Genomic DNA, 22737 nt, shown 5'->3' with positions numbered 1-22737 from the left:
CCTCCTTCCATTTCATTCTCCACAAAGTAGCCACAATGAACCATTAGAATAATACATCAGACATGCCACTGAGGCTTCCAACTCTCCAACGGCCTTACTAAGAACGAAACACAAACTCTTCCCCGGCCCGAACCAGATGACGACTTCTCCAATCTCATCTCACCAGCTTTCCTTTGACCTCTCTGCTCTAACCACACGGACCCACACCCTTCACCCAACCACTGCCTCTGCCCAGAAGGTTCTTCCTCCTGACCTTCACATTCCCAAGTCCTTCTTTTCATTTACGTCTCTGTTTATAGGTCATGTCCTCAAAGGGCCTTCAATGATCAACCACTCCAATACACTACTCTGCTTTAATTCTCTGTGTGGTACTTAGTGCTAATGAATTAGGGTGTGGGAGTGTGTGTTTAAATTATCTGTTTCTTGACTGTTTATTCTTAGTAAAATATAAGACCCGAAAGAACAAAGAGCTTATTTGCCTTGTTTAGGATATGGAAGAATCACCAGTACAGACTGGGTAACCCATAAATATTAAAGAAGTAAATAGATGAGTCCTCTGTGACTCCCATAATATGATAAGGTGACAAGCTGTTAAGGAGAATAAAAGGCTATCACTTTATGACCTGGAAAGGAAACCAGAATGATAGGGGCCTGCAATACCCAGAAAACTATAAAGAAAGAAACCTCAAAGGAAACCATCTATTAGCATGGGAGAATTTTCAAAGACTTTTATTGAGTATAATAGAGACTCTCAATCCACACATATAGAATATACATTTCTCAAAATAAAATTCTGAAATGCTCATGCAGCTCTACCAGACTGACTAGTCTGGATGGGGGCATGCCCTATAAGTTCCCATGTTTCACCATGAACACCAAAAGTCCCCTTCAGGTGGATGGTTCTACCTGATGTTCCAGACACAAGAACCATTCTGAAGGAAAGAAAGCTATCCAGCTGCCTTTCTTTGACAGTGGAAAACACCCAGAAATATAGAATGCTTTGCAATTTGAATCAGAACAGAGACCATGATGAAAGTGATAATGCAAATGACTAAAGGGGCAAAAATAAAGCTCCCCAAATAGAAGCACTAGAGGTGTTTCCCCAAGGCCCACAGCTGCTCAGCCCCAGAGGTCAGCATCCTTTACTTCAACACACATCAGAAGAGTTAGCACTTTGTCTGACCCAGTGGCCATCATTTTGCAGCAGTCCTTAAGAACTCTCCAGGCACAGAAAGGCTGTTTGAAAACAGACCACAGAGCACCTCAGTTTTTATTGATGGAAGAGCTAAAACACCCCAATTGTTAACAAACAGAAGCTAAGTGAGTCATAACTCTTTCAAGAAAGGTCAAATCACACAGGAACTAACCGTAAAGCAGTATCTATAGACAAAGGCTCTATTGCGTGAATAAAATAATCCTAATTTATCCTCAACTAGATAACACATTGAAGACTTGAAGATGGGCCTGTGTCTGTATTCACCTTTGCATCTCACAGCACTTAAACACCTAGTAGGCAAACAAAGGATTTGTTTATTAATCTCAGCCCTGAATACTCATGCATATAATTCTCTCTATTTCCTTCCCTGCCCCTCTATTGTTGTCTGTCTCTCTCTCTGTCTCTGCCTCTCTCTCTGTCTCTCTCTCTCTCTCTCTCTCTCTCTCTCTCTCTCTCTCTCTCTCTCTCTCTCTCTCTCTCTCTCACACACACACACACACACACACACACACACACACAATTAGAGACTATTAGATCTCACTTCTCACACTGCACCATGAACCACTGAAGGAATGGATCTGATAGTCCATAATCATCTCATTTTAATCCTAACCCAAAATCTAACTGATGCTCTGGAGTGGGGCAGATGATCAAATTTCCCCCCGCCTCCTGCTTCTACCCTGCAGAAAACCTGGGGTAAAGTATCCCGAAAGTCCAACACTTATAACAGCCACTAGAACAAAGAGAAGGTTGTCTTGGTGACAAAGGCATGGAGTTTATCCTACAATTTTTATCCCGTAAGTGTCAACTTATGAGCACTGTTCAGTTTTCTTAACAGAGATATGACTCGTCCATGCACAGCATTAGATTCCTCACTACACAGAGAAACAGAATATTAACATAATACTAATAGTTGTGATTGCTGCACTTATTGCCACTCCATTTGAATCAGGATGCAGTGAAAGACTTCCCAGATGCCATTCTGTTTAACTATCACAAACCTATAAGGAAGGCATTGGTATCACCTATCTTATAGCTGAGCAGCTTGTATCCCAAAGAAGTTATATGGGAGAGGGGGCAGGAGTGTAGTTCAGTGGGGCAGTTGTCTCGCCTGTGCAAGGTCCTGGGTTTAATCCCCAGCACTGAAAAAATAAAGAGAGAAAAGAGAAAAAGAAGGAAGGGAAGAAGAGAGGAAGGGAGGGAGGGAAGAAGGAAGGAAAGAAAGAAAACGAAAAAAGGAAGGAAGGAAGGAAGGGCGAGGGAGGGAAATGCAGAGATTTCTCCATGATCCCTGAACCATATGTGTCAAATGTGGGACTTGAACTTGGGTCTATTGGCTCAGGCCTCAGCTGTATTCATCATTAACTTATCCATCCTTATCTCCAGCACCATGTACAGATTCTGGCACTAGCCAAAGATTCAAGCTTCAACACTGGCACCAACGATTGCTCTGAGGCAGTCTAAGACTAAGTGCACAGATTGTGAAGCACAGCAGCAGCTATGGCCTCAAGTCCCAGACTGCCTTTACCAGTTTTGTGACCTTAAGTATGTTTATTAACCTACGTTGTCTCATGTGTACAAAGGAGATAATTAAAGTGACTTCATCTGTTTAAAAAAATGCCAGCAAGGATGTGAAGAAAACCCCTATATATTGCTGGTGGGAATGTAAAACCATAATGGAAAAGAACACAGAGATTCCTCAAAAACCTAAAAATAAAACTGCCATATGATCTAGATATAACACCCCTGAGTATATACATGAAGGAAATGAAGCCAGCATACCAAAGAGATACCTGCATACCTATCTTTATTGTGGCATGGTTCACAATAACCAGGTTATGGAATCAGCCTAGGTGCCCCCTCAACAGATGAATGGATAAAGAAAATGTGGTATACATACACAGTGGAGTATTTTTCAGCTGTAAAAAATAATGAAATCATGTCATTTGCAGAAAAATGAATGGAACTAGAAATCACTATGTAAAATAAAATGAGTTAGACACAGAAAGACAAGTATGACCAGCATCCCATGTTTATATGTGGAAACTTAAAAAATCCAAAGTATGACCTGAAATTGGAAGAGAGGAACTATTAGGGAAGGAGAAGGGGATAAAGAGGAAGAGAGAGAAGAGAGAGCAAGAGATGAGAGTAGGTAGGGTGGAAACAATTTAAAAACAATAAATGCAGGTATAAAAATGTCACAGTGAAACCTATTAATTAATATGAATTAATATTTATAATTTTAAAAATGAAAATTAAAATATAACATTGAAAAAAGTGCCTTCACACAGGGCCATTGTGTGGATGAAGTGAATTTAGCATACTGCCTAATGCACAGTAAAAGCATTTACAGATCCACAATTCCTCGCCCTTAAATCTGAAACCCAAAGAGCTGTGAACTCTGCTACTATAACAAATAACCACAAACTTTGTGGCTAAAAACCACATGAATTTATCATCCTACAGCTCTGTAGATTGGAGGTCTGGCATGGGTCTCCCTGCGCTAACATCAAGATATCAACAGGTTTCCATCCTTTGGGGAGACTTCAGGGAGAACCCATTTTTCCCCTGCTTTTTCCAGCTTATCGAGGTTACTCCCATTGGTCTATGACCCCATCTCTTTTTTAAAGTCAACAATGGTAGGTGGGGGTCCCCCCTTCCATCACATTCCCCCAACCTCTGCATCACTGTCACACCTCCTTCTCTGATTCTCTTGCCTCCTCTTTCACATTTAAAGACCCTTACATTGAGTATACCAGATAGCCCAGGATAACATCTCTATCTTAAAGTCAGCTGATTAGTAACCTTAATTCTACCTGCTACCTTCATTCCCCTTTGCCACATAAGGTAACCTATTTATAGGTTTCAGGAATTAGGACCTTGACATATTTAGAGGAGCCATTATTTTGCCTATCAAACTGGTGACAAGTTTATCTGGTAGCAAAACTCAACTTGAACTCATATGACTATTCACAGTCTTTATTTTTCTCTGATAAATGCAAATATTTACACATAATGCAAATATTTATGATTATGAAAGGCAGACCCTAGAGGACGGGTATCTTGGTACATGTATTCTGCTATAACAAAATACCACAGATTAAGTAATTTACAAGCAACAGAAATTTATTTCTCACAGTTCTGGAGGTCAGAAAGTCCAAGATCAACACGATAAAAGAATTGGCATCTGGTGAGAGATGTTCTCTCTACTAATGGAAGTTGGGTCCATAGCAATTTTTAAGTCAAATGAGGTTACATAGCCAATTCCAGAAACCTTAAAATTAGTTAAGGAAGTTCATCCTTAAAATTCTATTCCTATAGAACCATTCCTGGTATTCAAATCTGTATTTATCACTGTTATGGTCTGGATCTGAAGCAATTAGAAAAAAATTCATGTATTAATGCAGGAATGGTCAGAGCTGAAATAACTAGATTATGAGCTATGACCTAATTAGTGGATTAATTCATTTGATAGGTTAATAACTTGAAAGGACTACTGTACTGGGTGGTACCAGGAGTAGGGTGGACTACAGGAAATAGGTCACTGGGGACATGCCCCTGAGGATTATATATCTTGTCCCTGGCTCCTCACTCTCCCTGATTCCCAGCTGCCATGAGGTGAGCCACACCCATATGCCATGAGGTTCTACTTTACCTCAGGCCTATAGCAATGCATTTGGCCATCTATGGACTGAACCACTGAAACTGTGAGCCACAATAAACTATTCCTCCTCTAAGTTGTTTATGTCATGTATTTTGGTCACCACAATGAAACGCTGACTAACACAGTCAAGGTTCTCAAGAGAGACAGAACCATCAGTGGTGGCAGGAGGAAGACAGAAACAGAGTCAAAGAGACAGAAACAGAGAGAGGGAATATATTTACCCTGGGAACTGGCTCACACAATTAGGGAGGCTGAGAAGTGCCATAACAAGTCACCTGGAAGCTGCAGAGTGAGGGAAGCTGGTAATGTGACTAAATCCAAGTCCACAGGCCTCAGAACCAGGAAAGTCAGTGGTGTAACTCTTTGCCCAAGGCTAAAGTACTGAGAACTCAGGAGCCCCTGCTTCAAGTGCCAAAGTCTGAAGACCTGAGAACCTGGAGTTTTGTTTGTCCTGGGGCAGAAGAAGAAGGGTGTCTTGCTCAGAAGATAGAGAAAGACAGGAAATTAATTTTCCTGAGTTCTATCTAAGCCTCAGTCAATTGGATGGTGCTAACCACACTGGGTGAGGACAGAGCTTCCTCACTCCATCCACTGAATCAAATGCCAGTCTCTTCCAGAAACTCCCTTGCAGATACACACAGAAAAAGTACTCTACCATCTATCTGGGTATCCCTTAATCTTATCAAGTTGGCACCTAAAATTAACCATCACAGGGTGTTAAATAATATGCTTTCACTGAATTACATTTCTCAAATCCAAAAAGTTCTGAATTCTGAAATACATTTCAAAGGAATGGTTTAGATAACAAACTATGGAATTATACTAATATAATAATAATTATTATTAATATCATCATCTTTTCTGAAAGACAAGAGAAAATGCTCCATGCTTGACATGGTCTATGGATCATATTCACAAATCCAGTACTATCCTGCACTTCCAAAGACTAGAAGTCAGAGCCCCTGACCCTAATCAAACCTGATTCCACTCCTTTTTTCCTATGTGTTCTGAGGAAGTTATTTAACCTCTACAATACTTCTGGTCCTCATGATGCAGGGCTTTTAGTAGAGGATGAAAACAGAGTGATCAAGGGGACTACATGAGATGAATTACACAAAGCCCGGGGCACTGGGCAGGGTCCACAGTACATACTCACAAAATAGTATCACTACAGACAGTTTTTCTGCTCCCCTGCTGGGGTATTACCTTCATACCCAACACCTATGGCTCTCCTTCTGGGATGCACAGGTTTTGTCGAGAATGTGTTTATTCACTAAAAGAAAAAAGGTTCCGAGATTTTCGTAGAATTGTGCCTGCCTTTTCACCCTGCTCCAAGGCGCAGCAATGATGAAAAGAGTGGATTCCTGGCTCCAAACTGCTAGGGCTTTCACATCACTGGCAACTTTGTTAATGTCAGTGTTCTGCATATGGGTGGAAAGCAGCAAGTGACTCACCAGTTCACAATACCTTGATGGGACCATCCCTTGGGATTATCCCACTGCCAGTACCCTGCTTCTGCTTTCATCAATCGCCTGATCCTAATTTGGTTTCCCAAGTAAATATCTCTGCTGTCACCAAGAGGGATGTTTGGTAGGAAGCTGAAGAATAAAAAGTCAAGGTCAAATGTGTGGATTCGGGAATCAGAAGTACCGTTCATTACTCCTTCCCTCCTTCCTTTTATAATCAGTCCTCAAAGATACACTGAACACCTGCTGCATGCCAAGTACTCTGCCAGGGGAGGGGAGAGATGCAACCTCCAACCAGGAAGGCCCTGGGCCTGCCATGTAGATTGTACAGATGGTCCCACAAATCATCAATTCATTACAGTTAATTTCACAAGCCATTAATCACAAATTGAGGTGACTACTAGAAAGAAAAAATTGTGGAGTGTTACAAGACTCTTTAAGATAGTCTCGGGATGCCAGGAATGCTTCCATGAAACACTAACATCTAATGGAGGACCTGACTGAAAAGTGTAAGAACTAACTACTCAAAAAGGTAGAAGAGTGTTCCAGAGAGGAAATGAAGAGGTTTGTGAAAGCCAGAATATCAAAATATCAAGGAACTAAAAGCTAAGAGTTACCAATACATAAGTGTTAGTCAATTTTCATTGCTCTGATCAAAACACCTGACAAAAACAACTTAGGGGAGGAAAATTTTATTGTAGCTCACATTTTCAGAGGAACCAGTCCATGGTCAGCTGGCTCCTTTGATTTGGCAAAAGTGCATAGCAGAGGAAAGCTGCTGAGCTTATGGCAGCCAGGAAATAGAGACAGGAAGGGACAGAGAGAGGGAGCGGGAGAGAGAGAAGAGCTGGGGAGAAGATAAACCCTTCCAGGGTACACCCCCAGTGACCAACTTCCTCCAACTAGGCCCCGTCTCCCAGTAGTGTGTTAAGCCTCCAGTGGATTAATCCACTGATGCCATCAGAGCCCTCATGATCCAAACACCTCTCAAAGGCCCTATCTTTGAACATATGTGACTGGGGGAGATTCCAGATCCAAACCATAATAATAATGCGAGAGTTCAGAGAAGACAGATGATTGCTTAGTTGGTAGGTAGATGTGGGGGTGGAAACTGAATCATAGGTAGAAGTTGGCAATTACCAACAGGGTAAAATCTAGCCCCAGTCTGTTTTTGTACAGGCTCCCAGCCAAGGACTGTTTTCATATTTTCAAATGGTTGAAAAAAATCAAAAGAATACTATTTAATGACATGGCAATGATATGAAATTCAAATTGCAGTATCCATAAATAAAGTTGTATTAGAACATACCTTTGCCCATACATTGACATATTTCCGATGGCTAATTTCATGGTACAATGGGAGAATGGAGGCAATGCAACAGAAACCATGTAGCCCACCAGCCTAAAATATCACTATGTAGTTCTTCATGGAAAAATATTTGCCAGCCCTTGATTCAGTAAAATAGTCAGAAGCTAGATCACACAATCTTTCTGAGTCACATTAAAGTTTAGGATCTTATCCCAAGAGTGGGGAAATCAATTAAAGAGCTCAAAGCAGGAGAAAAGCATAACCCAGTAGTGCCCAAACTCATCTGCATGATCAACTAGGGAGCTTCAAAAAATAGAAATGCATGAGTCCCACCCCAAGAGACTAAGAATTAATTGGTGTTGAGTACAGCCAGGCTTTTGGCATTTGGGAGCAATATGCAGATATGAGAACTGTGGATATAATCACATTTTCATGTTTTGATGATCACTCCAACTCAGGAGTTCCCCTCTGGCTGCATGTTCAAATTACCTTGACAATATTTTCAAACAAACTCATACTCAGGCCCACCCAACTAATTAACTGAGGATATCTGCCAAGAAGACCCAAGTATTGGCATTTTTTTTTTAATAGCCCAGGTTACTCTAATATGTAGACAGGATTGTACATTGTACTAACGGGGACCAAGGACACAGACACAAAGACCCCTGGGAGGCTACTCTGAGGGGTTGAACCAAAAGATGATGTGGACTTGAGTTAAGGTAGGGGAATGTGGAGAGATAATCATCAGAACTTGATAATTTGTTGGTGAGAGTGGAGAGTTGTGGTGAGAAATTTCGAAAGTGAAACTCAAATGTCTAGCAAATCCAGCATGTGCTAACTGATACCATTATTGGGATGGGAACTTTGGAAGAGGGAAAAGTTTTGAGGGTAAGAATATTCATTACAGCAGTGAAAAGGAGGGAGAGTTGGTCAGATCAAAACTATAAGGAACTGGAATCATATGAAAAAGGGCTTGAATGCTATCCACAACATTCTCCTCATACAACAGGCAATGGGTATGGTGATGTCTTGGGACACATATGGGCTTTGGATTCAGACACTGTTCCTGCCACATACCAAGTGTACTGAATGGGACTTAGTGTTCACATATGTCTTGTTCACCTTTGGCCAGCAAAAACACTTTATGTCAAATACTCAAAAACTACCCTTTTGAGGAAGTTGTAAAGATTCAACAAGATACCACGTGTTAAGAGTCTAAAAACTTAAGTAGCACAAAAGACACTCAAAACAGTAGCATTATCCCTGAAGTGTTTCCAAAGGAGATGATGCAGTGATACCCTTACACTGATGCTTTAAGAAGAGTATGTGGACGTCGGAAGGAAGGGCTAGCAAGTGGGAAAAGAAACTGGTTCTTCGGATTAGTAGTTGGGGTTGAGTTCAAAAGCATGTGATAAACACAATGGTATCCATTCATCCAGTCAATGAGAAGTCAGGGTTTCAGCAATCCTTCCAGGATGCAGGTGACTAGAGTCTCTAGTTTCTCCCATATCAAGTGAAGTGAATAATGTACACCTCACAATTCCACAGGCAGGCTCAAAGGAGATTTCTGCAAGTGGAAGTGGTCTGTGAACAATAAAGCATTAAACATCTATTAGCTGTTACCATATCTCCCCCCTCAGGTGTTACTTCTTGTTAGTTAACATGAGAAGAAAACTGAAGTTGTTTGTGCTATCTCCTGAAAGAACAAGGCAGAAAGCCTATTTCTTCTCTTCACTCTCACCTTCTCAAGGCAAAGCTATAAGAGGATGATTCCATCCATTCTTAAAACTACGAGCTGCAAAAAAAGTTCAGAGATGAGCAAGGATGACTTCCTTCGAAGAGAAAGGCGATCTGGAGAGGCCAGAAATGCTCCTGCACTGCTGATCACAGCAGAATCAAAGCCAACAGCAGAACTCGGATCATCAAAGGGAATGAGTCACAGTACCTGGCGAGGAAGCAAGACTTCAGCCAGACACCAGTCAGAAGAACTAAATATTACAGCTCTTGAAAATAAGCCAGACGAGTTCCTGTAACTGTGAACAACCCAAAAATGATCCCTGCCCTCATACATGAAGCTAAGCACAAAAGATTGCTGATAGCATTAAAACAAAAACTGCATCTGCTCAGATTCATCATACATCTGATTCAGATCCAAGTATACACTTCACAAGATGTCATCAAATAAATACTTGTGTCTCTTTCATTATAAAACAAAATGCATATGCTGGGAAGTGCCTAAAATATGCATGGATGTGTTAACAAAAATTTTAAAGTAAACCCTCATGTAATTACCATTCTGATCAAGAAACAGAACATTGTATCACCTCAGAACATGCCTCCCTGATCACAATTTCCCTCCCACCTAGAAGTTATTGCTATCCTAGTTCTCAAGGTATAAATTTCCTTCATTTTCTTTATATTACTATTTGGGTACATCCCCAAACAATGCTTTGTTTATTTCAAATTTTATATGAATGGGATCACATGTATGTATTCTTTAGTACTTCGTTTCTTGTGCTCAGCATTATGTTTGTGACCCCAAAACACTGACCGAAGAAATGATGCAACATCTGAAATCTAATCTAAATTAATCATCAATCTGTGTTTTAATAAGCTCACCAGGTAGTTCTCATGCATCCTCAAGTTTGATTAATATTCCTGAGTAGTATTCTATTGGGTAAATATACCACAATTTATCTATCCCTTCGACTACTGACATATATGTGTATTATTTCAGGTTTTAGGGTTTCAAGTTGATTTTTTTTTTTTCATCAAGAACAGAAATTCATTTTCTTTCAGTCCTAGAGACTGGGAAGCCCAAGATCCAGAACTCCGTGGTCCTTGTGAAGGGCGCTCACCACCACACTGGTGCCTTGATGCTGCATCCACCAGAAGGGAGGACCCCTGTGTTCCCACATCGCAGCAGGGCCATTTGTGAACTCACTCCATCAAACCATTTTATAAGTGCACAGAATTGCATTCATCAGGGCCCCATCCCCATGACTTAGCCACCTTCTAAAGGCCCCACTTAGTCCTGTTACATATTACACTGGCAATTGGTTCAACATGAAGTTTGGAGGAGACAAAGCATCAGACCATAACATGAAGGAAGGTGGGGAAAGCCAATGGGGGAGAGGAAAGATGGAAGGAAGAATTGGCAGAGTCACCCTGGGCTGCTATGCAGTCAAAGGAGGTTGCAAGAATGTCAAAAACAGGCCTGCCCTGGTAGCCCTGCTCTGTAGTCATTGGTTAAGAGTAGTTCTTGAGAAGTGTGGCCTGGTACAAATACAATGGGAAAAAGTTCTCAGGAGGAAAGAGACCTTATTTTCCCATGAAGCCAGGTAACCCCAAGACCCCACTCCATTCACCTAGCACCTCTGTCCTCCAAACCTTGATCTTTTTTCTGAGAATCTCTTGGGGATACTTGGGTCACATTCAAGTTGTCTGGAGTACTCTGGGTCCTTTCTGCCTTCATGTTATACCCATGAACAAACTGTAATGAAGCAAAGTTATTCCCTTGAGGGTGTCCTCTGGTGTATGGTAAGATAGCACTTCAAGTTGAAGCCATGCACACACTCCTTGCACAAAAAGCACTTTTCAACTAAGTGCCTTCAAGTGTTTTTGTAGAATGACTTGTTGCTAAACACTGGTTCACACTCCTTTGGTTCCCCAAAGAACTTTCTCCTGTGTGTGCCTTCATGTAGTATGTGGTTTGAATTACTGGTATAGGGTTTCCCAGAATTACTGGTATAAGGTTTCTCTCCAGAGTGTGTTCTCTGGTGTCTAAGGAGAGTTGTCTTCACACCAAAACTTGGCTCACACTGTCTGCACTCAAAAGGCTTCTCTCCCAAGTGTGTCCTTTGATGCATAAAGACGGATGACTTTCAAATGAAGACTTGTCCATACTCCTTACATGCATGGCCTCTTCCCCTGAGTGCCCAGCAGTAGAACATGAGGGTGAGCTTTTGGATAAAGTCTCACCCATACTCTTCACACACAAAAGTCTTCTCTCTGAGTGTGCCCTCTGGTGTCTAAGGAGATTTGCCTTCAAATTAAAACTCTGCTCACACTGCCTGCACACAAAGGGCTTCTCACCTGATTGTGTCCTCTGGTATGTGACAAGGTGTGATTTGTGCTAAAGGCTCACCGGCACTCGTGGCATCCTAAGTGTGTTCTCTCATGCAAGGTGAAATGAGACTTATTGGTGCAGGCTCATCCACACTCCTTACACACCAAGGGCTTCTCCCCAGCATGTGCCTTCAAGTGTTTATTGTGACTTATCCCTAAACCTTTGTCCACACTCCTGGCATCTATAAGGCTTCTCTCCTGAGTGTTCTCTCAAGCACAGCAAGGTTTCACCTACTGCTATAGGCTTACCCACAATCCCTGAACACAAAGAGCTTCTCCCCTGCGTGTGCCATCTGGTGTGCAACAAGGTGTGGTTATTGCCAAAGCCTTGCCCATGCTTGGTGCACACATGGGTCTTTTCTCCTGTGTGATTCCTATGGTACAAGAGTAAAGCTAACTCACGGCTAACACCCTGTGGACACTTCCTGCAAATAAAACATTTCTGTCTGGAATGTGCTTTCATGTGTGAGAGTAGCTTAGTCTTCAGGCAGAATTCTTGTGCAAACACCTACAACCCAATGCTCTCCATCTTGAATCTTCTATTCCTTTTAATATCTTCCCTATCTCCACAAGATTTTTCCTATGGATTTGGCTGGACTCTATTTCTGCCACTCTGTTCCTTCTCCTGGAGCTCACGGGTTGTCTTGGAAATGGGCTGGAAAACGCACTTGAAGCCTGCCTCTCCCTTCTAAAAGGGCATTTAGAGCCCTCTTTCTCTTGCTTTTGGGTGTTTCACTCTGGTAACTTTGATCAGGAAATTGTTACTGCTGTTGCGTGGGATCCACCAGGCCAGGACCCCTGGGTCACAGGTAACTGTACACATGAGCCTGGAGACATCTGACCAGGACAGTTATATAGCATGTGATTGCTAGGGATATGCTGAATGGAGAAGGTCAGTGGGCAGCAGGGATAGAGATGGATTTCTTCCTCTGATTCTGGACAGATACCTGGTGGACATCTCTCTTCTTCCCAGGGCTCCTCCCATTGTTCTTGTCTTACTAATTGGGGAACTCCTAGATAGACTAGGTTGCTGTAGTTCTCCAGGTCACTTCCCTTATAGGATCCCCCGAGCAGGGCTCAGCAGTCTACTCCTTCTAAGTGAAATCCATAGTTAAGTCCCCAAAGACCACAAAATCCCCTCTCCTGGCTGTCTGGGTCCCATCGCCATTTTCTTGCTCCCTATGTAGAAGGGAAACCTGCAGATGGCTGAGGATTCTGGAGGTTGGGAAATCCAAAACTAGGTTAGCCACATCTGGTTGGCTTCTGGTGAGGGCCTTTGTGCTGTGTCATTAAGGCAAATGATGCAAACCCAACAGTGAAATCAGCTGCTGAGAACATTGAGCTCCACCCATCAACTATGTCAAAGATCCAGGATCTTCAGAATGGCCCAGGACTAGGGGACCCAGAATCCTAGGAGCTCATTCTCCCTCTAAATATTCTAGTAGAAGGCATTTGGTGGACAAGAATGTCTCTGATATACAACTAGTAGTTAAATAAGTATCAACATTACATGACAACACCTAACAATTTTCAGAGTCAGTTCACCAATTCACAAACCCACTATAACTTAAAAGTTCTCTCTGCTCCACATCCTTTCCAGCACTTAGCATTTTTCAGACATTTTAATATTGCCATTCTGGAAAGTTAAACATTTTTAAGTTTTCCAACTTGTGATCAAAAAATACATATTAGGGGACAAAACTACATAATTTCACAAACACAGTCATGGTGGCTTAATAACAGGTTTAAGGGATACATTCTGAGAAATCAAAGGAGCTTCTGTTGTTGTGTGAACATCACAGAATGTATTTACACAAAATAAGATGGCTACAATATTACTAAATGATATAATCATAGGAGACCACCATCAAACATGTGGCACATCATTGACTAAATGTGGAAATGTGGTGCAGTACATGACTATACATTAGTTGGTAGATTTTTGTGGAATGTGTCTAATGCAGGAAAGAATTTGGTATGATAGAGAAACTGAAAAAGTATAATTATGACCTGAGTATGGATAGCAAGACATAATGTAGTGTAAGATGCTGAGGATTAAGGCAGTGACAAATCAAAAACCTTGTAGATGTGCTAAAGGGGTTTAAATTTATGCCAAGTGAAATGAAAAACCAGTGAAGGATTTTAAGCAGAAAATTTACATGATATTTCTATACTTGTATATATTTAAAATATTTTAGACACTTATCCACTTCTAGCTATAAAGGAGCTGCTTGATGCTTCAGACCAGTACTCCCACTATAAACAACTAAAAAATCTAGATATAACAAAAGTACACTCACACACACACACACACACACATACACACACTCCTGCTTGAAGATATCATGCAAATGTTGAAACAATGGGTCATTTGCTAAAACTAGGTGAGGGGTAAGAGGCTGAGAATCTAGGCAGTCTCAGCTGAGAGTTGTTATTAAGAGGCAAGAACACCAGAAGAGTTTTTGTCAATGTCTTTTGACTAGAGAGACAAAAACTGGATACCTCAGAGACCAAGATCCCAGTGGGAAAAGTGGAGCAAAAAACTAAGCCCAATACCATGCCGTTTTTGTTACTATTGCTTTGTAGTAGAGTTGAAGATCTGGTATTGCAATACCCCCTGTTTCACTCTTCCTGCTAAGGATTGCTTTAGCTATTCTGGGTTTCTTATTCTTCCAGATGAATTTCATAATTGCTTGCTCTATTTCTGTAAGGTTCATAATTGGGATTTCAATTGGAATTGCATTGAATTTGTATAGCACTTTAGGTAGTATGGCCATTTTGACAATATTAATTCTTCCTATCCAAGAACATGGAAGATCTTTCCATCTTCTAAGGTGTTCTTTAATTTCTTTCTTTAGTGTTGTATAGTTCTCATTGTAGAGGTCTTTCACCTCTTTTGTGAGATTGAGACCCTGCAGATTATAGAAGAAAAAGTAGGTCCAAATCTTCACCTTGTTGGTCTAGGACCAGACTTCCTTAACAGGACTCCCATAGCACAAGAAATAAAAGCTAGAATCAACCACTGGGATAGATTCAAACTAAAAAGCTTTCTCTCAGCAAAGGAAACTATCAGCAATGCGAAGAAAGAGCCTACAGAGTGGGAGAATATCTTTGCCAATCATACTTCAGATAGAGCACTAATCTCCAGAATCTATAAAGAACTCAAAAAACTCTACTCCAAGAATTCAAATAGTCCAGTCAACAAATGGGCTAAGGAAATGAATAGACACTTCACAGAAGAAGATCTACAAGCAATCAACAAACATATGGAAAAATGTTCAACATCCTTAGTAATAAGAGAAATGCAAATCAAAACCACCCTAAGATTCCATCTCACCCCAATTAGAATGGCGATTATCAAGAATACGAGCAACAACAGGTGTTGGCGAGGATATGGGGAGAAAGGTACACTCATACACTGCTGGTGGGGCTGCAAATTAGTGCAGCCACTATGGAAAGCAGTGTGGAGATTCCTTAGAAAACTTGGAATGGAACCACCATTTGACCCAGCTATCCCACTCCTTGGCCTATACCCAAAGGACTTAAAATCTGCATACTACAGAAATACAGCCACATCAATGTTCATAGCTGCTCAATTCACAATAGCCAGACTGTGGAACCAACCTAGATGCCCTTCAATTGATGAGTGGATAAAGAAACTGTGGTATATATATACTATGGAATATTACTCAGCCATAAAGAATGATAAAATTATGACATTTGCAGGCAAATGGATGAAATTGGAGAATATCATGCTAAGTGAGATAAGCCAATCTCAAAAAGCCAAAGGATGAATGATATCGCTAATAAGTGGAGGATGACACATAATGGGGGGGAGGGAAGGGTTAGAGTTAGGGTTAGGGAGGGGGGCAAGTATGGAGGAAGGAACTACTGTATAGAGGGTAAAGAGGGGTGGGAGGGGTGGGGGGAAGGGAAAAAAAAAAAAAAAAAACTAAGCCCAGCACCAGTCTGGTAATCCCCTGAAGTCATTTCTTCAATTTTGAAACTTTGGAGAGAAGAAAGCTAAGAAGCCATGAAGAAAGCTCCAAAAGAGTTTTCAGTGGGAGTTTGGAAAATCTCACGGTTCTGAAGAAATAAAAATGAGAGTTCTGAACTAGGCAGGAAGATATTGAGAACACACCAACCCCAGTGAATATCCCAAGAAAGCTACATCCTAGAGAGAGGCACCTGCCAGTGGCAGAGCTTTATCAAAACTAAAGCATAGTTTATAGCAGCCCAGTCACTAATTGGATTAAAATAATCAGTCCCCCAATATGCATGTGCAGCAGCTATTTTCTCTAGAGAAAAATAACCTCATCTATTTTTCATACAAAATTGTTGAACACATAATCAAAATTTATCAGGCATACCAAAAGGAAAAACTCAGAGAAAAACAGAACAAATCTCACAAAGAAACTATGGGTGATTCAAATACTGAAGGTAGTAAACAAAGAATCTAAGCATAATTAATATATTTAAAAATATAATGAGGAGAAATTACATGAAAAGGTAGAGAATGTCACCAGAAAATTAGAATTTTAAAAAAGAATCAAGTAGTATTTCTAGAACTATTAAATACAATTACTGAAATGAAGAACACAGTAGGTAAAGTTGAACAACAAATTATACATGGCAGAAGAATATAGTATGAAATAAAAGAGCATAAGAAGTTATAAAATATGTGTATTTGAAGACAAAGAAAAGAGTGTCTGAAGTGATAAGAACAAAATAATTAAAGATAGTAATTCATAAATACAAAAATTAGTAAGAACCCCAAGCAGGGTTAACAGTAAATAAACAAAAAATAATCAACACTTCCAGATTTAGGGACATCACAGAAAACTGAAAAAAACTAAACATCATGAGAAGCCCTAAAAGCAATCAGAGGCAAAAAGGAAGCTGCTTTCAAAATAGTAATAATAATGTTAGCTAATAGTTGATATTTCAACCAAAACTATGGATATCTGAAGACAATGGAACAATGTTTTATGGTACTGGGGAAAAACTACAAATATAGAATTATGTGCTCCCCAAAATACTTTTAAATGAAAGTAAGATTGGGCCATTTTCAGTTGAGTTTTATGCAGGGTGAGAGATAATTTCATCTACTACATATGGATTTCCAGTTTTCCCAGCACCATTCGTTGAAGAGGCTATTTTTTTTTCAAATGTATGTTTTTGGCACCTTTGTCTATAATGAGATAACTGTATTCATATGGATTTATCTGTGTCTTTTATTCTATTCCATTGGTCTTCATGTCTGTTTTGGTGCCAATACCATTCTGTTTTGTTACTATAACTCTGTAGCATAATTTAAGGTCTGGTATTGTGATGCCTCCTAATAAGGATTGCCTTGGCTACTCTGGGTCTCTCATTTTCCCAAATGAATTTCATGACTCCTTTTTCTATTTCTATGAAGAACATTATTGGAATTTCAACAGGAATTGCATTAAATCTGTCTGGTGCTTTTGGTAGTATAGCCATTTTGATGATATTAATTCTGCCTATCCAAGATTGTGGGAGATCTTTCCATCTTCTAAGGTCTTCTATTTCTTTCTTTTGAGTTCTGTATTTTCCTTTGTAGAAGTCTTTCACCTCTTCGGTTAGATTGAGTCCCAAGTATTCTATTTTTCCCCCAAAGGTATTTTCAGAGAAGTAAAAATTGAGAAAATTTGTCACCAGCAAACTGTCACTAAAAAGAAATGCTAATGGAAGTCTAATTGGACAGAAGAAAATTATCCCAGATGAAAGCATGTTAACGTAGAAAATTAAAAGGAGTAGGAAAGTACACATGTTGGTAAATATTAATGAATACTCATTGATTTAATCAACAATAGAAAATAATGTCCAATAGTTTTTTTTAATCTATAGACTTAAATTTCAGTACAACAATAATACAAAAGGTTTGAGTGGGTAGACAGAATCAAAATCCTCAACAGTACCTTATTACTCAGCTTTGTATTTACCTAAAAGAAATTACAGCATGTCCACAAAATTACTTGTACAAAAATACTTGTTCAGAGCAGCATTATAAGTAATAATCAGAAACCAGAAACTCAAATTTCCATCTACAGGTGAACTGATAAATTACAGCATATTCATGCAACGGAATACGAACCACTGACAAGCTAAAAACTATGGATGAATCTCACAAACATTATGTTGAGCAAAAGAAGCCAGATTTTAAAAAGTACAGACTATACAATTTCACTTATATGAAGTTCTGGCCAAGCAAAACTTAACTATGATGGTGAAAGTCAGGACAATCATTATCTTTGGGGCTATTAAAAATTAGAAAGGGAGAGGGGCTTTTGGAAGGTTAGCAATGTTCTCTTTCTTGATATGATGTGTTCACAAGGATGTGTTCATGTTGTGGAAATTCATCAAGCACCACACTTAGGATTGTACACTTTTATATATATATGTATGTATATATTTCAAAATAAAGTTGAAAAATGCATTTGACATACATAAAGTAAAACTGTCTCCACCATCAAGATTTTAAAAAACATTACCAATATGATTTACATGTGTACTGCTCTCTGATTATATCTTCACCCACCCCACCAGTGATAGCAGAGGCCTAAAGGTGATGTCCATCAAACTCCACATTATCTTAGACTTTCACTCCTTATCTAAGCTTCCCTGAACAATATATAAAACTGTTTTTGCATGTTTTTAAACTGTGTATAAAGGTAATTTGATTTCCATTTTTAAAAGATGATTCTAGGAGGAACACAAGAAAACTTTCTAGGATGACAAAAAATATTCTATACTTGATAGAATAGAATATTTGTGGACTGAATTGGACATGTAAGATCTGTCCATTTTGTTATATCTAAACTTCGTCTCACTTAAAATTTTCAAAAGAATGGAACAGAAGTGGACCTAGGAAGGACAGTTCAAATACTACAGTAAACGTGGTAAGCATCAAACTCATCTATTTAAAGAGTAAGGAAAGAAAGACATGTTTAGGCACAGTTCTTTGAGAAGCTTCAATTGTGAAGTTGAGCAGTGACTGGAGAAAGAAGTAAGACCAAATCTTAAAGACAGAAGCCTGAGTTGACCTAGTAGAAATGAGAAGCTGTAGACAGAGATGAGTGATCAATACAGGAACACAGTCCTTGAGAAGGACAGGGGATGCATTATAACGTTCAGGTGGTTTGGTTTTTGCTAGGACACAATGTTTTCTTGCTTTTTAACTGCAAAGAAACAAAAAGAAGGGATCAGATGCAGGGAAGATTGTTTATTACTAGTGGAAAAAGAAGAGAGTTCTCATCTAATGGTTGCTACTTCTTCAAAGAACAGGAGTCCTTACTGGAAAAGGATGGGGGTGAGTTTGGAAGAAGAGCCTGGGAAAGCATCCCACATCTCCGTGTTGACATATGATCTCAGCCAAAAGGTTGAGAAGCATTGTTCCCAGTTTAATTAGACACCCAAAGAAAAAATCAGAGACTTCACTTTGGCCATGTTTAAATGCCCAACAGGTAACCAAATTCTCACAATATATTCAAATAAGCTTAAAAGCAAGGATATTGTTATTTGTCTCTGTGCTGCACAAAGTACAGCTCAAACTGTATTAGGTACTCAAGAGGGAATGAATAAAGATTATTTTTTTCATATTTTCATAGCATACTTTATATCATCTGCCATACATGAGAACTGAAGAAAACATTCTTTACAGAAATAATTCATCTTAGATGTCAAACACATTTTCCTTTTTCTCATGTTTAACATTAAGTTCTTAGAAGAAAATCAATTTGTTTCTTCCACTTTTATCAATTCTTCATTTTATCTAAAGAAATGATACACTAATCTTTAAAAATTAATTTTAAGTGAAATTCACCAATAGGGCAATTCTCATAGGGAAAAAAAAGAGAGATTCTTTATGCCTATGTTATCATAATTTGCAACAATCATAATGAAGAAATTAGAAACTTTTGCCAAGAAGAATTAACCTCTTCTCAGCATTCATGACATTCCTGCTGGTGCTAAAATCACACATGCACAAAGAGTGAAGAATGTCTTTAGTTCATGTACAGGAATCACAGTGTGGTCTCAGCCAAACCCCAATGTGCCCCGAGGAACAGAAGCACTGGCTGTGTCAGCACAAGTTAGCACAATGTGCTATTTATCTATCATTTATCAATTATGAAATGAAAAAGGGTTATAAATGCATCACTTGCAGTATAAATTATTATTTGTTTTATTACGCTAATGTCAATTTACAAGGGCTCCATTCATGGAAGAAGCAGTTTTGGCTGGCTGAGTAATCAGATTTCCGTGCTTATAATTCATACATACACTTATAATGTATATTGAGTACACTCTCCTAATTTCTGTTGCCACGGCCAGACTGTAAATGCATATGTTTTTGTCATTCTTAACTACAGTAATTCATAACTTCAGCTGCCAAGTTTGGTGCCAGTATTCTCACATATACATTTCCTGCTCCACTCTTAAAGTAATTCCTTGTTTGCTGTAAGAAGCTCCTGCCGTGATATATAAAATGGCAGGATCAATTTTTTAAAAACCTAAATCACCAAATACAACTACAATGTGTTTCTTTTTTCTTTCTTTCTTTTTTTACAATATCCCCTTTCTCATCATTCTCTTTGTTTACTAATTATAAATCCTGGTCAAGCAGCAAAATAGAACAGGTCAAATATCAACAAAACACAAATAGTATTTTCAAGAAGGAAAAGAAAGAAAATCCCAGTTACACGCGAGACCATCCTTTGAGGCACTGTCATTTTAAGTACAGAGGCATCAGTCATTTTTCCTATGTTGAAAGGTCTATATATTTGAAGGTTCTCTGTAACAGAGAAGCAACGTTTCTCTGTATCATTGAACACAACAGGATACTAGTCCTGGGCTGGTTTCAAAACACCAGCAGACTCCTGAGTGTGAATATAAAGGTTTCATATTTCAGTTTCAAATGAAACCGAATTGTTCTGTGACAGAAGAGCACTGAGATCTTACTTCAAGCAGTCAACTGCATAATATTTCTAGGGCCAAAGATTAGCTCCATTTCAAAATCCTGTAATCCTGAAATCTGAAGAAACCCTGGGGGTCTCCTAGTCTAATATGATGCCCCAAACAGCAATTTTTTTCCCCAGCATCCCTGACAGATGGTCAACCTCTGTTTCAATGACTCCACTGGGGGAGTTCTCAAGGGAAGGTTCCCAGGGGATATAATGAAAGCCTAGAACGAACCTTTAAGATAAGGAGTAAGGTTCCAGTCAGTGAGCTTGCAGGAAACAGCATTGCCACACACTGAAACCAGACTTGAACAAGAACGAGATTCAGAATTAGCTATCCTAAAAGTGTAGCGTTTGAGACATGTCACCCCCATTCTGGGACCAGCCAAGGTCCTTCCACTGGCCCAGACAGTAGCTCCCACAATCTGGAAGCTACTGATTTCTTAATGCAAGAAATGACTCTACTGCTCACAGAAAGGGTTTGTCAAGTCAGAAAGCATCAAATTCCTTCCTTCTGAAAACCAAGCCAAGGGACCTCCTGGTGGAGCTGCTAATGCTTAAAATACTCTTTAACTTTGGTTTTAAAATTCTTCGCTACAGTAAACTAGAATATTTCGTGGTTTTCTTTTAAAGATGTATATAGGGAATACCGTTACTGAAGTTGTTTGGTTGGTGTAGGGTTGATGCGCGTGGGGTTGTATTAAGCTCATTTTAAGCTCAGCCCTTCATCCCACGGTGAGGTCTGGCTTGAGCCTCCCAGGAAGGGCGAGCGCACCGGGCTGAGCTGCCAGCGCCTCAACAGCCGGACCCGGGGACGGGACGGCCCGGCCCTTACCTGTCGATGCTGATCACGCACAGGGTCATGATCGAGGCCGTGCAGCACATGACGTCCATGGCGATGAAGACGTTGCAGAAGAAGTGGCCAAATATCCACTTGCCCCCGATGAGGTCGGTGACGCTAACGAAGGGCATGACCGCCACGGCCACCGAGAGGTCGGCCAGCGCCAGGGACACGATCAGGTAGTTAGAGGGCTGGCGGAGCTTCTTGACAAAGCACACGGAGATCACCACCAGGCAGTTGCCCGCGATCGTCAGGAGCGTGATGAGCGTCAGGATGGAGCCGATCACAACTTTCTCAGCTCTGCCGTAGTTGATCTGCTCCCCGCAGCCTGAGACATTGTCCGGGGGCGCGTCCCAGGTGGGCGCTGGGCTGGCCGTCACCTCAGGGACGCTGCTCAGGAGGTGCGGCGTCCAGGAGCTCGCGACCGGGTCGGCGCCCCCGTCGGGGCTCAGGTCCGGCAGCCCGCGCCCCACCTCCGGCAGGAGGAAAGAGCGGAGGTGCCCGTAGAGGTCCGGGCGGCCGCTGCTGTTAACGTCCATCATCGTGCCGCGGTCTGCCGCTGCCCATGGACCCGGCGCCCCAGCCACGCGCTCCGGCGGTCGGCCCCGGGTTCACCTCGCCGGTTCCGCTCCGCCCGGCCCAGCCATGGGGCCCACGCTGGCCGCTGGGGGGCGCCCGCCTCGGCCTCGCGGTCCCGCACGTCCCAGGCCCCCAGCCGCTGCGGGAAACGCGGGGGCGCGGCGGCGCGGGGACTCCCTGCGGGAGGCGCCGCGGCACCCGACGGACCCGGGGACGCGCGGGCTGGCGTGCCGGGCTCGGCTGGCCGCCCCACAGCCCGCAGCAACGCGCGGCTCGCTGAAGAGCGCCGGGCGGCAGCGGCAGAAGTTGCGGAGTGCGCCCCGCCCCTCGCGCCCGCCGCCGCCGCCGCCGCCGCCGCCGCCGCCGCTCCCCTGCGGCAGCCGCGCCGCGTCCCCGCCGCCGCCGCCTCCGACCGCCGCCAGCGCCCCTTGCACTCCGGGACGGGCTTCCCCGCCTGGGCTGGATCGCAGCCGCTCCCGCGCCTCCCCACGGTGCGGGGGGGGCGGTGCTGCACGCGCCTCCCGGGATCCCGAGCCCGTTCGCCCGGGGAGCT

General features: G+C 41.5%; 1 protein-coding gene across 1 annotated transcript in view; it reads right to left on the bottom strand.

Annotated features, from left to right (window-relative positions):
* Positions 1-22454, bottom strand: part of HTR7 (5-hydroxytryptamine receptor 7) — an 89605-nt gene extending 67151 nt beyond the window's left edge. The window contains 1 exon segment of the mRNA XM_079138261.1: positions 21600-22454. Coding sequence (XP_078994387.1) covers positions 21600-22147 — 548 coding nt within the window. The 5' untranslated portion in view covers positions 22148-22454.
* Between the last annotated feature and the right edge of the window lie 283 nt (positions 22455-22737).

Source organism: Sciurus vulgaris (assembly GCF_902686455.1).
Source record: "Sciurus vulgaris genome assembly, chromosome: 4".
Classification (NCBI taxonomy): domain Eukaryota; kingdom Metazoa; phylum Chordata; class Mammalia; order Rodentia; family Sciuridae; genus Sciurus; species Sciurus vulgaris.
This window is presented reverse-complemented; position numbering and strand designations above follow the sequence as displayed.